At 36.1% G+C, this 25505-nt stretch overlaps 1 protein-coding gene across 2 annotated transcripts in view; it reads left to right on the forward strand.

Annotated features, from left to right (window-relative positions):
• The first annotated feature begins 658 nt into the window (after positions 1 to 658).
• Positions 659 to 25505, forward strand: part of SEM1 (SEM1, 26S proteasome complex subunit) — a 36604-nt gene continuing 11757 nt past the window's right edge. Inside the window, exons 1-3 of one of the 2 annotated variants that reach the window (XM_025380600.1) lie at positions 659 to 861; positions 15961 to 16054; positions 22693 to 22900. In XM_025380600.1, the coding sequence (XP_025236385.1) occupies positions 786 to 861; positions 15961 to 16054; positions 22693 to 22735 (213 nt within the window). In that variant the 5' untranslated portion in view covers positions 659 to 785 and the 3' untranslated portion in view covers positions 22736 to 22900. Of the gene's footprint in view, positions 862 to 15960; positions 16055 to 22692; positions 22901 to 25505 lie in introns of those variants that run through there. The other variant, XM_025380599.1, reaches the window with a different exon arrangement.

The raw sequence follows: 25505 nt of genomic DNA on the forward strand, positions 1-25505 counted from the left end.
CAAATGCTATTCAAACAATTCTAAATGATACATTTTTAGCACCATAAAATGTTACACAAATCCGTATTTAAATAGTATTATTGTATAATAACCTGTAAACTAGAGTTACTACACACACATACACACCACACAAATTCTATTTAAAAAGCTATTTACCACAAAGTAATTCTAAGACTTGATTAACACTGCCTAATGGAAAAGTCTGGAGATTGGAGCCAGGCAAAAAAATCTGCATTTTGGTTGTCTAGCACTACCTGAGTAATTTCCGTTGCTTCTTTCTGAACGTGAATTTTCTGTGATGTGGAGACATTTAATACCATCCTTAGTGAACTGGCTTAAGGACTGGAGGTAATAATGTATGTGAAGGGCTGATAAATGCTTGTAGTCAGACTGTAGTCTCTCTAGAGTTCCTTCCTCGGTTGCAAACTAAGTAAAGGCTTTTTTGTTTGTTTTACACATTATGAGTCTTTTATAGTCAGGAAAACTACACGGATCTCAACTTTGGCAATTCAGAGAGTCCGATTAACATGGCAGAGACAAAAAAAAAAAAATATATATATATATATATATATATTAAAAACTCGGAAAACGCGCTAAACCCGCAGGGAGCGCTGGGCCGACCTCCAGTATCCCAGCATTCCTCGCGCTGCTCCCGTAGTTCCTTCCCCGAGTCTCTATGGTAGCGTCAGCCTCGGAGGCGGCAGTGACGGTGGCGTTTCCTTGAGGAAGAGTGAGGGTTCCAACTTTCCTGCTGATCTGGGAGGTGTTGGGCGCGGAGGGTCGAGATGTCAGAGAAAAAGCAACCCGTAGACTTAGGTCTCTTAGAGGAAGACGACGAGTTTGAAGAGTTCCCGGCCGAAGGTAACCGCTGTGCCCCGGTTTCTGTGCGGCGCGAACGGTGACTCAGGCCTCCGTGTGGAGGTGGTTTGGTCGGTCGGGCCCAGCTGGGGGCACCGGCGGGAAGTTTGGATTCCCAGGGCCGGCACTCGAGGCGCTAACGCTCATCCCTCAGTGGCGCCCCAGCTTCGGGTTTGGGGTGTCGCGCTGGGACTCATTGGCGAGGCCCAATGGCCTCAGCTTCCGTACTGGGAGGAGCCACCGTGAGTCTGGACCCATAGCCCCGCGTCTGGGATGGTTGGTCCCTTTACTGTTCATCTGGGTTACTCACCACTTAAACTTTAGTTCAAGTCTACATAACTTCCTTTTATTTTTCTTTTCTTTTCTTTTCTTTTTGTTTTAGCAGTTTTTCTTTGCCTTTAAACCTTTCCAGAATTGAATGGTCTGTAGTTACGCCAATGCTGCTTAACTTTTAGGATGTTACAAATGAAGCCTGATTAAGTAAGACAGAAGGGTAAGATATTGGGTGCTTAATACACATTATTGCCTTACTCCTGTTCCTCACCATTTTTGTCACTTAACTGTGACCTAACTTAATGCTTTATAAGACCCTACAACTTGACGGGTATGGCTCACGCCTGTAATCCCAGCAGTTTGGGAGGCCGAGGTAGGAGGATCACATGAGGTCAGGAGTTCAAGACCAGCCTGGGCAACATAGCGAGACCCTGTCCCTACAAAAATAAAATATATATTTTTTAAAAATATATATTTTTTCAATTAAAAATACACTTTTTTTTTTTTTTTAGTTTCAAAACTAAAGACCTTTAGTTTTTTTGTTGTAAGTAATAGCAAATTGCTAACATTTCTTGAGTGGCTGCTATTTTCAGGAACTTGTCTAAGTGCTTTACTTGTAATAGCATATTCCACTTTCATAAATTCCACTAGGGCCTACTTCCTGTATGCCCTAGACCATTCTTTAGATAAACTGAAGCTCAGAGTGAAACGTTCCTGATGTCTCATAACTAGTTAGAAACAATAGAAGTGGAATTGGGACACCTGTTCTGATTGACACCAAAGTTCTTAACTTGAGCTGTACTGCTTCTGTTTGTGAGATTGCTGTTACCAGTTAGGTTTTCAAAATAGGCTGCTTTATTGACTAATGGTTGATGAGTAGGACTTGTAAATATTTACCTTGTAAGAAAAGGAGATTACTTTCTGAAGGTGGTAGAAAGAGAATTGTGGTTAATGGGGTACACATCCTGTTGCATCAAGCAATTACTACTTCACTAAAATTGTCCCAAGTTGTATACCCTATCATGATCCTATTGTACGTAAAACCACATAGCTGGAACATTTGTTCTATTTATAATGTACTGTTACTTTGTTTAGTGGAAGAGAACATTAGTGTACATGCTACAGAAACTCGTAAACTAACCCAAAGCACATTTCTTTTCAGTTCTGGAATTCATTATGTATTGTAGGCATTCTTAGTTTTTTGTTTTGGTAATGGATTTATCTGTTCAGTCATGTTTTCTTTAGCTCACTTTCAAGTTGCGTCATAATCTGCCAACGTAGAGCTGTGTCATAGAAAGCTGGCCTATTGAAGGTAGGATCTTCTTACTCAAACTTCATACTTCAAATAACATTGTTCATTATCATATACAGGGTGGAATGTTAGGCACTTTATTTACATTATATAATCTAATTATCACTATCACCCTGAGAATATGGAGGCTCAGAGACAAAAAGAAAAACAAACAAATAAACAAAACTTGCCATTATGTCCAAGCCAGAATCTGAAAGGTCTGTCTCTCTGATCCAAACTTTATCCGCAGCATTTAGCAGAGTGCCTAATACATAGTAGGTGGTCAATAAATGCTTGTTGAATGATGAATGAACTCGCATTTAAAATGAGTAGTTAGTTGATAATTAACTGCTTAAAAATGATCTAGAGATAACTGTGTACCTGATGGTACACTTGATTTTTTTCAGCAACTTTCATCAGCTTTTGCTAGTGTAGTTTGTGCTTGTTCTAAGTTTATGCTGTGAGCAGCAATTTTTCGAAGTGCCAGTAGTTATATAGTAAAACAAAACAAAAACGTAAAAGGAAAAGCAAAGAAAATATTCTAAGGACAAAAGACTCACAACAGACTGGTTTATTAACATTAAGTAATTGACCATTTATGGGTCTCCTTACAGAATGTTTGTTGTCTTCAGATATAAATGTGTAGAATTAATTCATTCAGGAAACTTTCCATTTTAGAATGAGAAACATTTTTAATGTCTATTTTGTTCAAGTTTCTCTTCTCTGGTTTATGATTTGGAGAGGTTTTTCTTAAGTTAGTGAGAAAATCAGCCCACAAGGTGAAACCACTCAATATTTACTCATGAAAATTGTTCTGATGAATAACAAAACCTAAAGAAGAACAAACTTGGGAAAATATCACCAAATAATTATTTCTTTTCTGAGAATCTACATTTCTGACATGTTTTGGTCTAGTCAAGGTTTAGAGTCTGTTGCTATTCAAAATGTGATCCATGAAACAGCAGACTTGGCATTGCCTGGGAGCCTGTTAAAACTGCAGCATCTCATCGTTCCTCAAACCTAGACCTACTTAATAAGTGTGGGTTTTACCAAGATTCCTAAGAGATATGTTTGCACATTAAAGTTTGAAAAGTATTACTTTGAACAGTGACCTATTTTCAATATTTTGGTATTTGAGTTTTCACTTCAATTATTAATGCCCTGATTTACTTTCAAGTTCTTTCTGTACTTTGGAAAATTATTTTTCTTGTAAGTATGCCGTTGACAAATTCACTAACAGATACAAATTAAAATTGCTGTTGTTAAGGCAGCCTGTGAACATCTCTGCAGTGTATATAACAGATCGTACTTTCAAAGGCTTTGTTGAGTCTCAGTGCTCCGAGAGGTTGCCACATGAAAGTCATTACTCATGGTTCGACTAATAGATTTTCTTTTGGGAGTGGGTCTTCCTTTTGGAAGTGGCGTTGCTACATCCATCTTGTGTAAGAATTTGTTTGGTGGGATGTTCATTTAATCATTTTAAGGAAAGGGATTTTTTATTGTTTCTTCTCTGTCTCTCTCTCTTTTTTTTTTTTTGGTTGTTCAAGATGGAGTTTCACTCTCGTTGCCCAGGCTAGAGTGCAGTGGTGTGATCTTGGTTCCCTGCAACCTCCCCTCCCCGGTTCAAGTGATTCTCCTGCCTCAGCCTCCCAAGTAGCTGGGATTACAGGCATGTGCCACCACGACCGGCTAATTTTGTATTTTTAGTAGAGATGGGGTTTCTCCATGTTGGTCAGGCCGGTCTCGAACTCCCGACCTTAGGTGATCTGCCCGCCTCTGCCTCCCAAAGTTCTGGGATTACAGGCATGAGCCACCATGTCCAGCACAGTTTCTTCTCAATAGCCCTTCAGTGTAAAGGCTGGAAGGAGTCTCTAAAGGTACAAATGCTGCTTTTATTTTTTTCCCCCATTCTGTAGCCTGTGAATTGGTGCTACATTGGCAGTTCCTCACAATTTTTCTAATTGGTGGGTGTGTAATCTACTGGTCATTAAGCAGGAGCTGTTAAAAAAAATCATGTTTAAGATCTTTGTAATATACAGCCTCCAACTTCTTGACTACTTAAACTGATTTAGAACCGCCTTTATTAGGAAGACATTCAAGGTCCTGGGTGTGATTGATTTTGATATGATTTTGGGAGCTTTGAAATGGTTGGAATTTTAGGACCAGAGGGTGACTTAAAAGCCTAGAGAAGATTTCATTTTTCAAAGCATGTGGTTAGGTTGGTGGTAATAAAGTCAAAAACTGAAGTAGTCTGTAATTTATTTAAAACTTTGACTACTTTTTTGTATCAAATTATTGAAAGAATTTTTAAAAATATTTTTATTAGTTTCTCTGACAATTAGATGTAGATTCGAGTAAAAGAGGGAAAAGAACAAGTGCGCCTTTAGATTCTTTTATTCTCTTCCTGTGCCAGAATTGAAAGTTTTTTTTTTTTTTTTGGAGAGAGAAGCTGTTTTAGAATATTTAGAATGAAATTGAGTTTGCCTGCAGCAGCAATAGCATTTACAAGAGTGAGATTATACTAAGTATTCTGTACTTTTTCTGTATTAGGTGAAATTGCTATATAGTCTGAAGAAATCAGGAGCAGAATACTACCCACCTCTCTGCCCTCTGGCCCCTTGAGAAATTTCTGGATAATACAGTGTTATGATGGGAATCTGTCTGTTGAGGCAGACAATAGACTAGCAATCCCCTAATGCTGCCAGCATTCTGGAAAAAATGAGGCATTATCACCTGTGCCTTAAAAAGTATGACATCTTACAGTGGTTCTTAACCAAGGGAGTGTTTTTGGATGTCACATTGACTTGACAGGTAAGAGTATAGGAAAACTGCCAGCATTTAGTGGATAGAGGTCAAGGATTTCATTTTCGTGCCTGCATGAGGAAGAACTGCCCTGTGAAAAATGCTATTGAGAAATATTTATGTGAACATCATATACCAACAGGACTAAACATTGAATAGGAGGATTCCGTAGAATCTTAAATGTAGAAGATAGGTGTGACCAGTATTGATAGTGTCACACACCATGCTAGTCAATTTACCTAGTGCCAAAAAGGGCTGTTGCTGTTTTTGCATTATTAAATGTAATATAGTAGACATGACCATCAAACATTTAAATTAGTTACATGGTGGTAGCAAGAAATGGAGAACTCATGTTACTAAAAAATTTTTAAGAAAAAATATGTAATCTGTATAATGATTCGCAGAGTACCTGTTGAATGTCCATTTTTGATAATTGTGTGCAAGAAGAAAGTTTTTGAACCCCAGGATAGAATAAGCATGATGAATCTAGGATTAGGCCTAGATTCAAATCTACCGTTCATAAACTTTCAGCTTGTCACCTCATGCTAGTTACTTAACTTCCTCTTTAAAATATTTTTATAGTATATTATATAGGATAATTGTATAAGTAAATGCTTATGGTAAAAATTTAAACTTATGAGTATATAAATTAAAAAGTAAAAGCACAGTTTCCCTCTACCATTCTCCAAAAAAGTTATTTATGCCTCAATGATAGCCAACGTTAAATGTTCTTTTCTTTAGTATCCTTCCAGAATGTATTTATAAATTGTACTTGTGTATATATATCTTTTAAATACACACACAGAAGACATACTATATATACTATTTCCTCCTACTTGATTTTTATTATTTAATGTATCTCTAGTACATTTTTGCATCAATATAAAAATCTACCTTATGCCCTCATTGTGTGCATCTTAGATAGTCTAGTCCCTTCTTGATAGATATTAGGGGTTTTTTTGGTTCTTTTATGTATGTGTGTGTGTGTGTGTATGTATTTTTTTTTTTTAAAGAGACGTGGTCTTGCTCTGGTGCTCTGTCACCCAGGCTGGAGTGCAGTGGTGCTGTCACAGAGTATTGCAGCCTTGAACTCCTGGGATTGAGTGATTCTCTGTCTCAGCCTCCCTAGTAGCTGGGAGTACAAGCATGTGCCACCTCACCTAATTTTTTTTTTTTTCAAATTGTTTTTTAGAGATGTGGTCTCACTGTGTGCCCAGGCTGGTACTGAACTCATGGCCTCAGCAATCTTCCCACCACAGTCTTCCCAGGTGCTGGGATTACAGGTGAACCACCACACCTGGCCTTTAAAAAAAAAAAAGGAATATGCTGCAGTGAGTAACCTTACAGCTTTAGGGTTTTTGTTGCTTAGGTGTTGGTTTTTTTTTTTTCTGTTACAGATAATGAATATGTTTACATCTTTTTGTGTGTGTGCTAATCTATAAGATAAACTCCTAGGGAGGAAATTGCCAAATTGAATTGGCAGACTCGTTTTTATTTTTTATAATATAATTTTTATTTTGAAATAATCTCAAACTTACAGAATAGTTGAAAGTACAGTACAAACATTTTTCTCTAAACCATTTGAGAATAAGTTGCCAACCTGATGGCCATCACTCCTGAGTATTTTAATGTGTATTTCCTACAAGGACATAGTCACAAGACAACCATCAAAATCAGGAAATTAACACACTGATGCATTACTATAGGTTTGAGCATCCCAAATCTGAAATCCTCCAGAATCTCCTCCAGAATCTCAAACTTTGTGAGTACCAAAATGAAATTTCAGTTTGGGGGATTTGGGATGCCCAGTTGTAAATATATAATGCAAATATTTCAAAATGCAAAAAAATATAAAATTTGAAACACTTGTGGTCTCAAGCATTTTGAATAAGGGATACTCAACCTGTATGATCTGATCCACAGATCCATTTCAGCTTTCTCCCATTGTCTCAATAATGTCTTACTGTAGAGTCATGGATTACATTATCTTGTCATGTCTCTTTAGTCTTCCTTAGTCTAAAGCATTTCCTCAGTTTGTCTTTAACTTTCATGATTTTGACACTTTAGAAAACTATTGGCCAGATATTTTGTAGAATGTTCCTCAACTGTGCCTATTTCCTCATGATAGAAGTTCTACATTATAGTCCTGGTGCTCTGTTCTTATGACATCTTTTTAGGTGGAACATTATTCTCGTTTGTTCCATTACTGGGGATGTTCACTTCGATCACTCTATTAAGGTGGTGCTTGTTAGGACTTTCCATTGTTAGGTTACTAATTTTTCCTTCTAATAGGCAGTTTTGGGGGAGGGACTTTGAACGTATGTAATACAGTATTCCATTGATCATGAAACTTGTAACTTGTTCATTTTTTAAAAAATATATAGCAGTGTGGACTAGTGGATTGTGACTCAGTAGGTTATAATTTGTAACTATTATTTAGATTCTCAGATTGTCCCATATTTGAACATGCGGAACCCCTTCAGGCTGTCTTCTGTGTCCTTTTGCCATGTCTCCATTATTCTTTGTGCAGTTCGTAGCATTCTGGCACAAGGTGTATTCCAAACTAATTTTATACCTGAAGCCAGCCATTTCTCCAATGTGATTTCTTTTTAGTGGAGAATGGTATTTAGAAGGCAGGGTCTTCACTCTGCTTGTGTTTATTGCTTTTGGGATATTCCTACTCCCAGACCCTCTAAGTGGGAGGAGCTAGGGATGTACAGGAGTGTGTGTGTGTGTGTGTGTGTGTGTGTATGTATAAAACCATGGGTTCACACAGATGTCTCCAGTTGCAGTTCAACACCACTGGATTCATTCTAGTTTTTTCCCTTTCTACATCTGTTATTCCCTTCAATAGTGAGAAACCTGGCTTCCATTATCTTCAATGTATTGTCTATTTGGTCATCTCCCTTCCTAACCAATCTTTGGTGCTCCCAGCAGATGCCCTTCTTGCCCCACTCGGGCTCCACATTTTATGCCAGGCCACCCTCCCCTCCTCTAGTGTGGGTGACTTCTTCGTTCTGGCCAGGCTCTGACACACCAACCACATCATGCTGCCTCTCCACAAATTCCCTCCTTGCTCTGCTTGGGCTTAGACACTTCATCTTAGACCTGGCATGTCTTAAATTTTGACAGATACTCTCAAATCGCCTTTGAGAAGGGTTATGCCAATTTGTTTCCATCTACAGTTCACCTTTTCCCTCATAAGCTTGCTACACTAGATAGTAAACATTTTAGTCATTACTGACCTCATGAATGAAAAGTAAAATTGTATCATTTTGATTTGGATTGATTTTTTTAAGTAAGATTAACCGTTACGTTTTTCTCTGAGCTGTTACCATCTTAATACTCACTTTCATTTTCTGTAATATATGGCTAATAATATTTATTAGAGTCATGAAAGGATTACATTATTGTAATGGTTGGCCTGGGCTGCCATAACAAAATATCATAGACTGGGTGGCTTAAACATCAGAGATTTATTTTCTCACCCATTCTGGAGGCTGTGGAGTCCAAGATTAAAGTGTAGGTCGATACAGTTCTTGGTGAGGCCACTCTTCTTGCCTTGCACAAGGCTGCCTTTGTGCTGTGTTCTCTTGTGGCGGAGTGAAAGAGTGCATGCTCTCTGGTATCTCTTAAGGCATTAATCCCATCACGGGAGCCCCACCCTCAAGACCTCATTCAATCCTGATTACCTCCCGAATACCGTCATATTGAGGATGAGGGCTTCAACATAATAATTTTTTGGGGGGGGATAGAGGGGCAGGGGTATAAAGATTTAGTCCAGAACAATGATGCATATGTAAACAGAGTCTGGCACAAAGTTGGTATTCAGTAAACATTAGTCTCCTGTCTTCTCTCCCCTCTAATGTACTTAGGAGTTTGGATTTTGGATGATGTTTAATATTTATTTAGAATTTGAGCTATGTCTGACATGTATTTAGTAATTTTGAATATATTCAAATTTAAGATTGTTAAATTTGTGAGTTATTTGATAATTGACTTATTTTGCAGTACTAGAAACTTGTAAATTAAAAAAAATTGCCATTAAATGTTTTTCCACAAGTACTTAAACAATAACATAAAATAGTAACATACATTATTTAGGGGTACACACAGATTGGAATGAAAAACCCCCAAATCAAGATGCTGGTGCTTGGGAAGGGATAGTGAGAGGTGTGAAGCAGGACATTAAACACTGAAAAACTCTTTGAAAAACTATTTGGTTAGCTATTTCATTGGTTCTATGGAATGCGCAAGCAGTAAGCAATTGTGGTTTAAGTAGTGTTTTAATGTTAGTACTTGGTTGTTAAACATTACTCATTGAAAGATGTGATGAACTGTGAAAACATTGAGAAGAAAATAAAAGTTTCAAAAACTGTGTACAGTTGACCCTTTAACAACATGGTTTGAAGTGTGAGGGTCCATTTATACACAGATTTTTTTCAACTAAATGGGAAAAAGAAATACGATATTTGCGGGAAATGAAACTCACGTGTACAGAGGGCTGACTACCACTTGGCTGACCATGTTACCTGAGTATGCATAGATTTGGGTATACTTGGGCTGTCCTGGAACAAGTACCCCGAGTATACCGAGGGACAACTGTACTCTTCTTCGTAAGTATTTAAAATTTACCAAATATCCTTAATCCTTTGTCTGGTTGTGTACTCTGTTGTACATGTAATGTTTGGTAGAAATTGTTTTGTTTATATTCTAGGACATATTTCTCCACTCACCTCCCTCATCCCACAAGTTGCCTTTCTATGATTACCATGTAGTAAAGGATTTATTCATTTGACATATATTTGTTGAGTGTTTCCTATAAATCTGGTAGTGAAAAGTACGGAGAGAATGATATTAGCTGCCATTTATCAGTACTGAGTGCTTTACATACACAGTGTCATTGAGTCTTCATAGCTCTTTGAGGTATAAGTTTTATACCTAGAGATCAGCAAAATTTAATTTACCCAAGGTCACAGTTAATTAGAGGCTGTCCTGAGGCAAATTTGACTTCTATAGATATTTGTCTTTGAACTTAGTAAGTAGTAGTTGTCAAGAGAGAGAAGGATCAGTGGTTTTAACACCAAGCTAGAGTGCTTTAGTATTTTGGAGGGGCTTATCCTGGGGTGGGACTCTAAGCCCTTTTCTCCCGACCCCCAATTAAACCAGAGCAACATTGCCTTTGTTTCTCTTACCTGTTGGGCTTCTGGGTAAGATGTAATTTGGTTTCCTTCAACTGATAGTAAAGTGCAATAGCAGTTCAAAAGAAACAGATTACTTCCAATTACGTACAGTGTGAGGTAGCAGCCTTTGAATGGGGCTTTCAAATAGGAAAGGGTTTTGTTTTGTTTTGTTTTTGTTTTTGTTTTGGGTAGGGGTTGGAGATTTACTTTTGTTGCCCAGGCTGGAGTGCAATGGCGCGATCTCAGCTCACTGCATCCTCCGCCTCCCAGGTTCAAGCGATTCTCCTGCCTCAGCCTGAGTAGCTGGGATTACAGGCATGTGTCATCACGCGTGGCTAATTTTGTATTTTTAGTAGAGATGGGTTTCACCGTGTTGCCCAGGCTGATCTTGAACTTTTGACCTCAGGTGATCTGCCCGCCTCGGCCTCCCAAAGTGCTGGGATTACAGGCCTGAGCCACTGCAGCTGACCAGGGGTTTTCAAAAGAAGGGAAAAGGTATAGGTGCTTTGAAGTAAAAAATAAATGTGTATGTATATTGTATTTGCTTGTGAAATAGTAGTTGCAAATGCAGGTAGTTTGCGGCCTAAGCATGGAAAGCTTTAAGCCTCTGACCAGTTTGGACTTAAAATCCTTAAGTAGATGAGAAGTGGTTTTTAAAATGTTTCATTTGTTTGTTTTGCTTATGACAGTGATACGTGTAAGTTTCCTTTAGACAATATGCTGAAACATTAACCCAGCAGAATTAATTTGAAAAGATAGACTAGAGTCAGGGAGGTTAATTAGCAAATTGTTGAAATAACTCAGGTGAGGACTAAGGGCGAAATAAATTATTCTTAGAAATGAAGTGAAGAGAATGATGCCACAATAGTAAGGGAGGTAGAAGTGATGAAGCATTAGCAACTAGTTTGATACGGGGTGTTGAGAATAAGAAGAAATCTGGGGTTGTGATTTTGCCCATGCATGTCTAAGAATATACATGGTAGAGTTGAGATTGGATACCCTTGACTCAGTAATGTCAAGGGTAGATCAGAATGAGGGTACCGAGATGAGGTGAATCTAGGGCATGAGGGCTTGGAAAAGATGAGAGTAATGGCTTTTGTGAATTTTATGGAATTAAAAATAAAACCACAAATCTACTAGGTTCAAGAAGCCAAAGAAAAAACAAATAAATTTTTAAAAATTTATGCTGGAGAGGATGTGGAGAAATAGGAACGCTTTTACTCTTTTGTAAAAAAAAAAAAGCTTTTCTAAATTAGTTCAACCATTATGGAAGACAGTGTGGTGATTCCTTAAGGGTCTAGAACTAGAAATAACCATTTGACCCAGCAATCCCATTACTGGGTTATACCCAAAGGATTATAAATCATTCTGCTATAAAGACACATACACATGTGTGTTTATTGAAGCACTATTCACGATAGCAAAGACTTGGAACCAACCCAAATGGCCATCAATGATAGACTGGTTAAAGAAAATGTGGCATGTATATACTGTGGAATACTATGTACCCATAAAAAAGGATGAGTTCATGTCCTTTGCAGGGACATGGATGAAGCTGGAAACTGTCATTCTCAGCACACTAACACAGGAACAGAAAACCAAGCACCACATGTTCTCACTCATAAGTGGAAGTTGAACAATGAGAACACATGGACACAGGGAGGGGAACATCACACACTTGGGCCTGTCAGGGGGTGGGGGGCAAGGGGAGGAATGGCATTAGGAGAAGTACCTAATCCATGTGGGACTTAAAACCTAGATGATGGGTTGATGGGTGCAGCAAACCACTGTGGCACATGTATACCTATGTAACAAACCTGCACGTTCTGCACATATATTCCAGAACTTAAAGTATAAAAAAAAATCACAAATCAACAAAGAGAACCAATGAAGTGGAACCATTCTGTCAGACTTACATCTTTTTAAATCCTTGATGAAAATAATTGGGTTTGGATTTCCTTTTTAAAAAATGTAAGAGTAGTTATGAATGATTGTGAAGTTATTTTGATCCTTTGTTTCAGACTCTTTGCCACAAATAACTGAAAGCTCACCAACAGCCTGGTGATAAAAACATTGTTTATGACTTGCTTTTTGTTTGAAGTTCTTCACTAACATTTTTGGTCCTTGTTAGAGAAAATATAGTAGTAAAGTGGTGCAGTGCTAGGTATTGATTTCTCAGTCACTGACTAGACATTAGATCTGCGGGGTATACGCGTGTTTGCATTATGATAACCTACAGAAGTGAAATTTTGAAAAAAAATAATTTGTTTCATACTCCCTCAGCAGGAGCACTTGTAAATTTATCTCAGAATCACTAGATATGGTGTGGCTTCATTATCATACTCATGAGTATAATGATGCTGTTTGTAAGTATTGCTGTTCTTTTACACACACCTATGATGGTGAACATTCAATTGAGTATTTTTCTTTTCATGTAATGTTCTGTATATACTTGCATGTTTTGTATTTGAAGAAACTTGGTTGGAGATTAGGTTGTTTGTATTCAGAATACCTTTATTGTTATGGAATAAGAATTTGATGCTCTTGAAATTGGTGTAGAATAGAACATTTGCAACCCTATTTAGTATGAGTGGAATTTCCTTTTTACTTTTCTCAAAAATGCTGTATTTCATGCCTTTCAGAAATTTTGAAATGTATGTTGCAGAGTAGGGGAAAGTAAGTATTAAAAGAATTTTCTAAGTTGAGAGAAAATTCTTTTTGTACTTAAATGTCAAGGTGATACTTAGGTGAAGTGTGTGTGAGATCTTGGATAGCTCAGATTTTTTAAATTTAAAGCTAGTCACAGATGTAATTCTCAACTAGCCAAAGTGAAGAAAGCCCAATTTGGGACAATGTCTAAAATAAGAATTGCTAGAAACTTACATATTAGGCATCTGTTACTGGTTATTTCCAATTCTGACTTTTTAAAATGTAGGTTTTTTTTTTTTTTTTAACCAATACACATCTGGAGGCATACACATTGAAGTAAATACAGCTGTGGTTATTTACATAATTAATCACAATTCTGGCAATGCATTTAGTGTTTAAGGTAAAGTGTATGCTTTATAAGGCCATCTGCATATTGAAGGATGGCATTAGACATGAGGTATCATATCAGGTATCATGGGTATATCATTGTTTGGTAATATTTTGTCCTTTTAAAAATTATTTCTGGAGTTAACCCTTTAAAACTGAGTGATTACAATTGCTTGATTGTCAGTGTAGTGTTAGAGTTGAAAATTAAAGCACAATTCAGAGATCCAAGAAAATGTCAGCTAAACCCAGAGATTACAATAGTTACGGCTTTTTCGTGTTATACATTGAGTAGAGTTTGTATGTATTGTAACTTACATATATTGTAACATGTATGTATAGTATAGAGAATTTGTAAGTGTTGGAAATACTATTTTGGGGCATTATACCTACTATCACATAAGCTTTTTATGTAATATAGTTAAGTACATAATCCAAGTTAATAAACTCTTTAAAATATCTATCTGAAATAGATTATAGATTCTGGTTTGTCAGTGTTAGCACTGTTTTTCTTAATAGTGCTCGTATTAATTTTAACTGCTTAATAAGTTGTAATAGAAAAGAGGCTATTTCTCAGATTCCTCCTCTATGATAATTGGAAGGATGGTATGCTATTACATAGACATCAGTGCTTCTTACTGCTTAGGATAACGGTATTAAGGCTACAGAGTTTATCTAGATTTATCAGATAATTAATGAAGAATTTGGCCAGCTCTTTCATCTTTGTTCACTCAGTAGTGTCATAACTATGAAGTACTGTATAGTAATACCAAAGAAATATAGAGCTATTGTTATGAATCTTTTTTATATGTTCTACCTAAAATGTTGCTCACGGTATTCTTTTTCCCCCTCTTCATGAGCCCGTTCCTTTTTCCTGGGACTTTATCTCTACTTTTTCCTTTCCTTTCCCTGCCATTAAAATAGCATGAGATGGTTATTAGAGGAAGGAGAGATGCTTTATCTTTGTTGTAAATGATCATTAGAGTTTAACTTTATAAACTAAAAAAATTGGCCAGGCGCGGTGGCTCACGCCTGTAATCCCAGTACTTTGGGAGGCTGAGGCGGGCAGATCACGAGGTCAGGAGAACGAGACCATCCTGGCTAACATGGTGAAACCCCATCTCTACTAAAAATACAAAAAAGTTAGCCAGGTGTGGTGGCGGACGCCTGTAGTCCCAGCTACTCCGGAGGCTGAGGCAGGAGAATGGCATGAACCCAGGAGGTGGAGCTTGCAGTGAGCCAAGATCGGGTCACTGCACTCCAGCCTGGGTGACAGTGCGAGACTGTCTCCAAAAAAAAAAAAAAAATTGTACCATTCTTAAATATTTTTTCCCCTCTCTAATTAGTTAAAAGAAGTAAAGTCAACTTGAAGACATCACTTAAGAGCTATTGAAATTAACATTTTGAATCAAATCATAATTAGATGAAAAAATTTGTTTCTTAAAAGATAGTTGCTTTAAAAGATAAGACTCTACAGTATTTTTCAAAGACTTACAAGGTTAGCAGAAAAGTGTCAAATATTATTTTATATTTCTGGCTTGAATCTTTTGACACATGATTATTTCCTTTTTAGGGACCAGTGCAGATGGAAGTGACCTACTTTAAACAGTTTAGGAAACTGGTTAGTTGGAAGTGGTTCAAGCTGAGTAGAAAAATCTGCTTGTTGTCTTAGAACCTTGAAACAGTTCTGTTGTGATTTTGAGTTATGTCACCCCCTTAAGAACGAGTATTTAGTCTTTATTTAAATTATTTTTTTGTAACATAAAACTCCATTAGATATCTTTATAAAGACTCCTTAAAATAACTATAAAATAGATAATTTCTATTTCCAGGCTCAACCCACATAGCATATTTAGAGCTTGAGATTTGAGGTTAGAGAATAGTGGTAATACATATGTACTTTCTCACCATTCTAAACAAAAGCTGAAATCTCAGTCTCAACCTCCCCTCTACCACTACCAAAGAGAGGAAGAAAATCTAGAAAACTAAAAACTACAATATTCTTCTTTATGTATATTTACGTTTATTCTTCCTTTAAAAATATAAATTTTGTATCAGTTATATTAGGCAGATACTAGTGGTGGCGTACAGTTTGGTCTACTTTTAAATATTTGTATATAAGTTATCCTTGTGTTTTGCAGTTTTAAATTTCACACTGGTATCTTCCTGCCACTCAACTTGCTTTAGGGTTGTTTTGTGTTGTGTTTTGAAAGATTGTGAAGTAGACCTTCCAAAAATGAGTACAAAGAAAAATCAGTAAAGTAAATCTCCTCCTGAAATTACAAGTTTTCATGGCAGGTGGGATTTTTTGTATTAACTTCTGTTTCAGATTATCTGCAAACTCAAGAATTGAGAGAACTAGACAGCATAAACTCAGATTTAAGGAAGATACCGTTTTTCATAGATACGGTTTTAGCTGTTTTTGAATTGTGAGTGTTCAGTAGCAAGCTTTTCACAGTTTTTGTGATTGTGGAAATAATGTATGAGAATTGTTTAGACAGCATCTGTTTCTATTTTTAGACTGGGCTGGCTTAGATGAAGATGAAGATGCACATGTCTGGGAGGATAATTGGGATGATGACAATGTAGAGGATGACTTTTCTAATCAGTTACGGTAAGTTTTAAGCCAGATTTTTATTGTAGTTCAGTATTAATTACAAGCATGGAATATGTAATTTACGTAGATAATTAACCTCTTAAAAGCTACTTAATCTTTGAAATAGGTTTTTGAACTGTGTAAAGTAAGACATATTGTCTTCATCTCCTGTGATTCTAAACATGAACACTTTGAGTAATTGCCTACAAATTTTATTCTTTCTGGTCTTTTATAAAGGTAGTAAAATAGAAGCATATTTGCCATTTCTTATCCTTGGGAATTTAATTCTGTCAATGTTAATTTCCTACCAATATCAAATAACTCAGCAGAAATTAGAATCATAAAGTGCTGGGACCTAATAGACTGGTGATTCTCAAACTGGAATGGAGATTGGGGTTGTGAGAATGTACTGTGTCATATTCATGTATAAATCTACCTGACTTCGTTTATTTATTGAGGTAAAATTCATATAACATAAAATTAAGCATTTAAAAGTGTACAGTTCATTGGCTTCTAGTACATCCTCAATATTGTGCAACCAACATCTCTATTTAGTTCCAGTATTTTCAGCATCCCAAAAGGAAACAGTACTTACTAAGCAGTCATTCCATGCTCTTTCTTCCCTTAATCCCTGGCTGCTGCTGATCTGCTTTCTATCTCTAAGGATTGGCCTATTCTGGATGCTTCATATAAATGAAATCATATAATATTGTGACCTTGCGTGGGTATCTTTTTTCACTTAGTGTAATGTCTTCAAGGTTCATTCGCGTTGTACCATGCGTCAGTACTTCATTCCTTTTTATGACTGAATAATATTCCATGTACATGTTCCATATTGTATATTGTATTCCAATTTATAATACTATATGGATTTGCCACGTTTTATACATTCATCAGTTGATGGACATTCAGACTGTTTCCACCTTTTAGCTATTGTGAATATGCTGCTATGAACATACATGTACGTATATTTGAGTACCTGTTTTCAATTCTTTTGAAAAAAAATTATATAAACAGAAGTGGAATTGTTGGGTCATTTGTTAGTTCTGTATTTAACTTTTTGAGGAACTGTCAAACTGTTTTCTACAGCAGTTGAACAATTTATGTCCTTACTAGCATTCGTACTAGCAGGGTGTGAAGGTTTCAGTCTCTCCACATGCTTGCCAAAACTTATTTTTCTTTTTTTGTTTTAAATTATAGCCATATTTTAATCTATTTTTTCTTTTGTTATTTGTGCTTTTGGTGTCATGTTTAATAATTCATTGGCAAATTCAAGGTAGTGAAGATTTATCCCTGTTTTCTTCTAAGAGTTTTATAGTTTTTGCTCTTACATGTCAGTCTTTGCTTTGGGTTAATTTTTGTATATGTTATGAAATAGGGCTTCAGCTCATTTTTCTGCATATAGATGTATAGTCCTTCCAGCACCATTTGTTGAAGAGACTTTTTTCCCTCCTAATTTTATTTTGATTCAGCCTGTATTTATCTGTCTTGGCTGCAAGAATAAATAGACTGTCATATACTTTGCTCAAGTAAAGATATAGAAGATGTATGTATTCCAGTCTTCTAATTTACTAGTCTAATAAGCTTGTACAAACAGAAAAGTTTATAATACATTTTTAAACTTTGATTTCTAATAGTGATGCAGTAGCACCAGCTCCTACACTGCATTGTTTTTATTGGCTCTATATTTTAAAGACATTAAGAATTTTGCTGGAGACTGATAATAATTTTACCCGTTTACGTTATTCTCCTTTTTAGAAATAGTACAATTTACCTTTCACTGTTATACTGATACTTCTACAATTTTTTATTTCCTTTTCTCAAATATTGCTGACTGATTTTTGACATCTTTTGGTTCTTCCAGTACCCTGAGATGTAATTATCCAGAGCCTTGAGATTTTAAACTGCTTCAATGCAGTTATCTTACCCATCTTAATAAGTTTTCAATTTTGTCTTAATAATGTTGTTTTTCCTTTTATAGTTTTATGGACAAGATAAAATGATAGCTGTTGAACAATAATCCTGCTTTTTAAAAAAAATCTGTTAATATTACATCATCTGTTCCAAGCATTGGACCTGGTCTTTTTCATTCTTCATGATCAATATATGGCTCTTAAAAGCCCCTTCTATTCTTTTTACAGATTTTAGTTTATTTCGAGGATCAGATTAATTCTATGTGTACAAGCTCATGCACTTTCTTTTTACATTTGTCTTTGTTTTATTTCCTTCAAAAAATGAGCCATAGCCGGGCGCGGTGGCTCACGCCTGTAATCCCAGCACTTTGGGAGGCCGAGGCGGCGGATCACAAGGTCTGGAGATGGAGACCATCCTGGCTAACACGGTGAAACCCCGTCTCTACTAAAAATACAAAAAACTAGCTGGGCGTGGTGGCCACGCCTGTAGTCCCAGCTACTTGGGAGGCTGAGGCAGGAGAATGGCAGGAACCGGGAGGCGGAGCTTGCAGTGAGCCAAGAACGCGCCACTGCACTCCAGCCTGGGCGACAGAGCGAGACTCCGTCTCAAAAAAAAACGACAGAGCGAGACTCCGTCTCAAAAAAAAAAAAAAAAAAAAGAGCCATGTTAGAGAACACCCTACTAGCTTTTGAAAAATATGCATTCCCTTTTGTTCCTCGTTAGCATCGTTATGCTATTAGACTATTTTCAGGTCTTCCAAATGCTGTTGATCCCTACTCTGTGTTCTTAATCACATGTCAGAGTTTTTTCCCTGGTATGTTTTTGACATTTTAAAATTGAGGCTAAATAAGTTTTCTTCCTTTGACATTCAAAATAGTCAAATTCCTTTGAAGTTTTGTTTCTTTTGTGTCTTTCATTAGTACTTTCCTCTTAAAACTAATTGATACATTATTGAATACTATAATTTTTACCAAGAAACTTTCGGTAGTAAATATATTGATAATTAGATTTCACATCATTACATATTGCCTTTTTCTTGGTTTAGAAATAGAACGTTATATTTTTGTGGCTTACTGTTTTTATAATACACCCCCACAGTGCTGTTATGTACTCTGTTGTGTTTCTGCCTTTAGGTTTGTGGATTTCTGTAGGTATATCAGTCTATTTTTGTTGTTTTTGGTGGTTGTTTTTTGCCTGAGGTTTTAAATCTTGATGCCTCCATTAGTGAATAAGATTTTTCTTTTAATTCCCCCTTTGAGTCATGAGTGTTTTCCTCACTAAGATTGCTGCTACATTGCCAGTGGTGTCAAATAGAACTTACTGTAGTGATGGAAATATTTGAGAAGCTGCTGTATACAAGCAATCCAGTTACATTTGGCTATTGAGCACATGAAATATGGCTAGTGCAGCTAAGGGACTGAATTTTTTGTTTTATTTAATTAAAATAGCCACGTATGACTACCATATTGAATAACACAGCCTCCGACAATCCTTGCTTTAAAAAATTTATCTTGATTAAAAAACTCACACAAAGTTATTCTTCCTAATCTTTTCTGTAAAGTACATGGAAACCCTTAACATAGTATCATAAGCCATGGTAAAGAATGGGGTTTACTGTTTTCTGATGTTATTTCGTCCTAATCCTATTTAACAGTGGAGCGGCATCTCAGACTCGAGTGTGAATCAGACTGCCAGGGTTCCAACCCAAGATCTGCCTCCTCTTTAGCCATATGAACCTTGGGCAAGTCACTTAGCCTTTCTGTGACCTACTTTTCTCACACATAAAATTCAGATGATAATTAGTGCTTTACTGCTAGAGTTATTATAAGATTTAAGTGATTTAATATGTGTTAAGTGCTTAGACTATGATGTGTGTTAAATAAAAACTATCCATGTAGCAGGCCACCCACTTTCCGCATTCTGCTTTCTCTTTCCGTGTAATTACCTTTAACAGATAGAAGTAGAAAGAATAAGGCCAGTTTGTGCTTCCAGGTAACTTGAAGTCATTCTGGTTTTGCGGCTTCTGATATCGTTTGTTTCTTTATATATTAGGAGAAATAGGTAGTAGTATGATTTTCTCAACCCTATTTCATGTCTTACATAAAAACTCTAAGAAGCCAGTATAGGCCAGGCGTGGTGGCTCACGCCTGTAATCCCAGCACTTTGGGAGGCCAAGGCGGGTGGATCACGAGGTCAGGAGATTGAGACCATCCTGGCCAACAGGGTGAAACCCCATCTCTACTAAAAATACAAAAAAATTAGCTGGGCGTGGTGGCGGGCGCCTGTAGTCCCAGCTACTCGGGAGGCTGAGGCAGGAGAATGGCGTGAACCCGGGAGGTGGAGCTTGCAGTGAGCTGAGATTCGGCCACTGCACTCCAGCCTGGGCGACAGAGCGAGACTCCGTCTCAAAAAAAAAAAAAAAAAAAAGCCAGTATAGTTCCTTATTTGCCAAATCTGATATAGCCATTGTCATAAAGCTGAGTAGTTTCTTGGATAGTAAGAGGACTTTTCAAACCTACTAGTGGTCATTAGTCTTTTTTCTTATTTTGTTGCACAAAGACTGCTGCTGTTTTTGTTTCAGATGGTGTATGTTCACTGTGTGTGTTGTATGATATTACAGTTGTGTTGGGGTTTTCTGTTTTTGTCTTTGTTGATTTTTCCATTCAGCAGCCTCATGATTATTAGTGTTTTTGTTTTGTACTTGGTGGCCTCAATTTTTTTCTTTTGGTTTTTTAAATTCTAGCAAAGAATCTTTCATCTTCTCTAAGAATTTAGCTGATAGAGAAGCATTTTATCATCTCGTTTGTGTTCGTAAACAATTTATACAGGCACTTGGTGACCAGCCACCTCCCATTAGGAAGGCCAATAGACACAAACCTGAAGGACAGATTTGGTATACTTGTTACTTAAATTGTAGGTTGAACTTTGGGTTTTTTTTGTTCATTTGTTTGTTTTTCTTGCCTGCTGTTAAAGTGAATATTCTACAGAGTAAAGTGTAAAATTTTAGCATGAGATAAAATTCAAAGACAGTTACCACATTCCCTAAAGATTGGCAACAAGAGTTTTTGTATGAAACATTTGAATTTTCTGTGATCATCAGAAATAGAATCTTTTAGCTTTTCCTTTCAGCCTTGATTCTTATTTTAATGTATACCACATTACATTTGTATAACTTTCTCTCGTTTAGCTCTCAAAACAATGGAGATAAGTTGTTACAAATGAAGGGCAGATACTATAATCTCCAGTTTCCTGAGGGGTGGGGGAAGGGCCCAAAGGAAGCAATTTGTTAGCAAAGGAAGGGCCAGAGTCAGAGACTTGCACTGAGCTCTTGACTCCTAATCCAGTGTGTATACCACCAGCCCATACTGTACCCTAGCAGAAGACAAGGATGATTCATTTGAACAATCTGTGGCCTTGATACTATAATCTCCAGTTTCCTGAGGGGTAGGGGAAGGGCCCAAAGGAAGCAATTTGTTAGCAAAGGAAGGGCCAGAGTCAGAGACTTGCACTGAGCTCTTGACTCTTAATCCAGTGTGTATACCACCAGCCCATACTATACCCTAGCAGAAGACAAGGATGATTCATTTGAACAATCTGTGGCCTTGATATAATTTATGGAAATTAGCTCACTGTTTGTATTCTAAATAACTAAAAATTATAGGAAAGCAAAAGAGTTTTGAGAAACGAATACTAAATACTATACATTATTCCCGTCATGTGTTTGCATTGGAATAGTGTGGTGGTGTCTAAGCCAAATTTACTTGAGAACAAATGTCTGTCTTACTGGATGTAATGATGTAAAGCATATTAATCATACTTCAGATTTACTCAGTGTTTTATCATGGCTTAGCCATCTAATAATTTTGTCATAAACTTTTATCTGAATTGTGGCAAATAAGTTGCGGTGATATTTTGAATGGTAGTTTAAATAGTTTGAAGTTGATGACATAGCTAAACATTTTGTACAAATATTTTATTTAAGGCAGATCAACAATTGCAGATGACATTCTCAATATATGATTTATCTTTAGATTGGACAAATTATTTGGAATTATAAAAAAAGTATCTTTATGTTTGTATATTCATGCTAGTATAAACTTTTGGGATTTTCATTCATACTTAAAATCAGGAAAGTAAAGTCTTGTTTAATATTCCATGACTTATTTTTTGTATTTATTTTACATATATGGTTAATGCAGAAAATTTTCACACACTTTTAAATTTGATTACTAATATATATGTATATATTTTGGTTAGAGCAATAGATATATGTCAATATGGAAAGCAATCTGTTTATTCTTTCTGCATATACAACAGTAATACAATAATACCTGTAATGATCATTATAAAATCTGGTTTGATAGTGATGTGTACTTTGCCTGAGGTTAATGAGTCTCAAAACTTATGTTTAAATATTTATTAGGAACAGAACATTCATATGGCATTTGGAAAGTATTTGAAGGATAGCAGTAACTCCTTCACATTTCTTCTACAAATAGAGTTATAAGACAATTAAGGAAGATAAAATATAAGTTAACTAATGGGAAAAGCAAAATTTTAAGTATTATATTGACTCATATCCAATTTTCTTATGTAGTTTTTTTCTTCAGAGACAAAAATGAAACTATTCAGTGATATTGTAAACTGATGTCTCAAGCTCATTTATTTATTTATTTACTGTATTATTTCTGAAAGAATGTTATTAAAGAATGCCTGGTGATGTTCTTTCTGTTTTATCGTAGAGCTGAACTAGAGAAACATGGTTATAAGATGGAGACTTCATAGCATCCAGAAGAAGTGTTGAAGTAGCCTGAACTTGACCTGCTTAATAAATTCTAGGACATAGAAAACCCAGGATGGGACACTAAAAAAAAAGTGTTTATTTCATTATCTGCTTGGATTTATTTGTGTTTTTGTAACACAAAAAATAAATGTTTTGATATAATCTTGGTTTGGTTCAGAAGTCTTAATCTTTTGCCTCTAATCAATTTTCTTCTCATGATTTTCCAAAACCTTATTATATATAGATGGTAAAATTGCATATTATGAAACTTTTTTTTTTTTTTTTTAAATGTTAACTGAGTGAGGCTCAAGTTAAATGATCTGGAGTAGATTTAACCTGATTCCCAATTCAGTACTTTTCTTAAACCACATCAATTAATTGTTACTTCTGTTTTATAAGGAATTTCTTTTACATCATGTTGAACCTTAATCGCTTCAGTATTTTGATAGCTTAGGCAACATTTGCTGACATTTATAAGGTGACCTTTCAAAACCTGTGTTTTAAAAATATTAATCATTTTAAATTGCTGTAATTTACTTAGTTCCTGAGCCATTAATAATATTATTAATGGTTGTTAGTGTGTTATTGGTACTTAAAGTCCAAAGTAGTTTAATCACAGTTCTAAGAATGGTATCTTCTATTAAAATTGAGGAAGTGGGCTGAAGATACTTTATCAACAAGTGCATATTTTGAGGTACTACATAGCAGGCTTATTTAGTACAACTGAGTTTTCACAGAGTGATAGCTGTTGCCACATCTACTTTTGTGAATGAGAGATTTAATTTGATTTGTAAAGGATTCTTTGTGATGACTTAAATGTACGGGATATTTTTTAGGAATATTTTCAAATGTAAATGTTATTACTAAGAACTACAATCAATCTGTAATGTTGAGTAGTTTCAAATGTAAAATGTGTGTAACATTGCAGTGCAGACACCAAAATAGGGGTTGGTGGCCTGAAATACAAGTTATACTTCAAAATGATTTTGAACATAAGACAAGCATAAACCTACCTTGCCTGCCTAACAGAACTGCTAGATGATCAAATGGAATAAGAAACACCAAAGAACTTTGGAAAGTATAAAAGTTTTGAATGGATGAGTGGTATTTTTATAAATATAATGAAGGACAAGCAGCCATGTTAATGTTGTAACATGCTAAGAAGTATTTTGATGTGCATTTTCTCAGTATTTTGGTCTATGGTTACAGGATATGGTCACCCTAACAGTGTCAGATTACTGACATTACTAACTGATGGCCTGAATGATGTCCACTTGATGTGATGATTTTAAATTGTTGAGGTATAATTTTGAAACCTCAGAGGAGTTGAGCAGAGGCTTTAATGGGTTATTTGTAGTTATCCAGTGTTTTGTCCTTAATTAAATATCAAAATTTGGTAGTTGTTGTTAAGGATTGGGTACTTGGTATTTGGCATCAGGATGATAAAATACATCCGAAGTAGGAAAGGAGATTAGTCAGGCAGATGAAAAAAATTATTATTTGAAATTTTACGATTTATAGATTTCTCTCATTTGACCTTCACAGTGACCCACCCTGTGAAGCAGGGAGGAGAGGCCTATTTATTGTAAACATTTTGTCAAACAGAAAACAGTCTCACAGTAAGGAAGTAAAAGGGCCCAGGATTGCAATGGCTAATAGGAGGCATATACAGAGCTAGAATCTAGGTTTCTGGACTCTTGGGTTTCTTGCATGATATTTTGGAAAGTGCATGAGTTCTGATGTTACTTTAAGGTTTGACTCATAATTAGACCACTTATTAGTTGTGTGTTAAGTTTCAGAACAGCCTGTTAACGGTTTTCCTGTTCTATAAAGTGGAAAGAATCCCTGCAGGGTTGAGCTGAAGATTAGCATGTGATAATCAAGTAATCAAATTTATTTATTTATTTATTTATTTATTTATTTATTACTGAGCCATGCTACCACTTATATGGAAGTTGCCTTACATCCCCTTAATAACTGATGCTTATATGTACCAGACATTGTTCTCAGCTATTTATATGTGTTAGTCTTCACAACAACCCTGAGATAGGTAACGTTATCATGTACATTTCATATATGAAGAAAAGCACCAAGATTCTGAATAATTTGCCCATAGTCACTTAGGAAGTGGTTTCAAACAAAACAAAACAAAACAAAATCTTCAATGGAAGGGTCTCTTCTACACAACTTAGGGTTTCTCTTTCAACAGCACTTAATATAGTCTCACATAAATGCTCCTTAAATTTTAGTTGAGTAGATACACAGAACAAATGAAGTTTACTGCAAATTTGCTTCATGGTAGAAGATTTTGTTGATACAGACATAAATGTTTCTGTTAGCGATGACTCCCTTTTTTCCCCTGTAGTTTTTCATAATTATTTTCCAAAATTCAGTTGTGTTTGAAATCAAATTGTAGATGTAATAATGGTCAGTATTTTTCATTAGGCCTTGGCATAGAATTGCTGTAGGGGATGCCATGTCCATCCGATTCCCACTAAAAGTTTAATTTAGAGGACTATCATAATGAGCCAACTCCCTTTTGAAAGATTGAATGTTATATTATTAATACTTTCTACACCATGTTGTCGTCTGCACTGTATATTTTTAAACATATCCTTCCTGTTCCACACTTCCCATTTTGAGAGAGGTAACACATCCCACCCACTTGGCAGAGAGCTGACAACACCACCCTCTTTCCACCCATACACATGATGCTGGGGACTGGATTTTCCAACTACCTTAATGGCTCCTATTGCACTCTGCCTTTAAGTC

The sequence above is a fragment of the Theropithecus gelada genome, chromosome 3 (assembly GCF_003255815.1).
Source record: "Theropithecus gelada isolate Dixy chromosome 3, Tgel_1.0, whole genome shotgun sequence".
NCBI classification, from domain to species: Eukaryota; Metazoa; Chordata; class Mammalia; order Primates; family Cercopithecidae; genus Theropithecus; species Theropithecus gelada.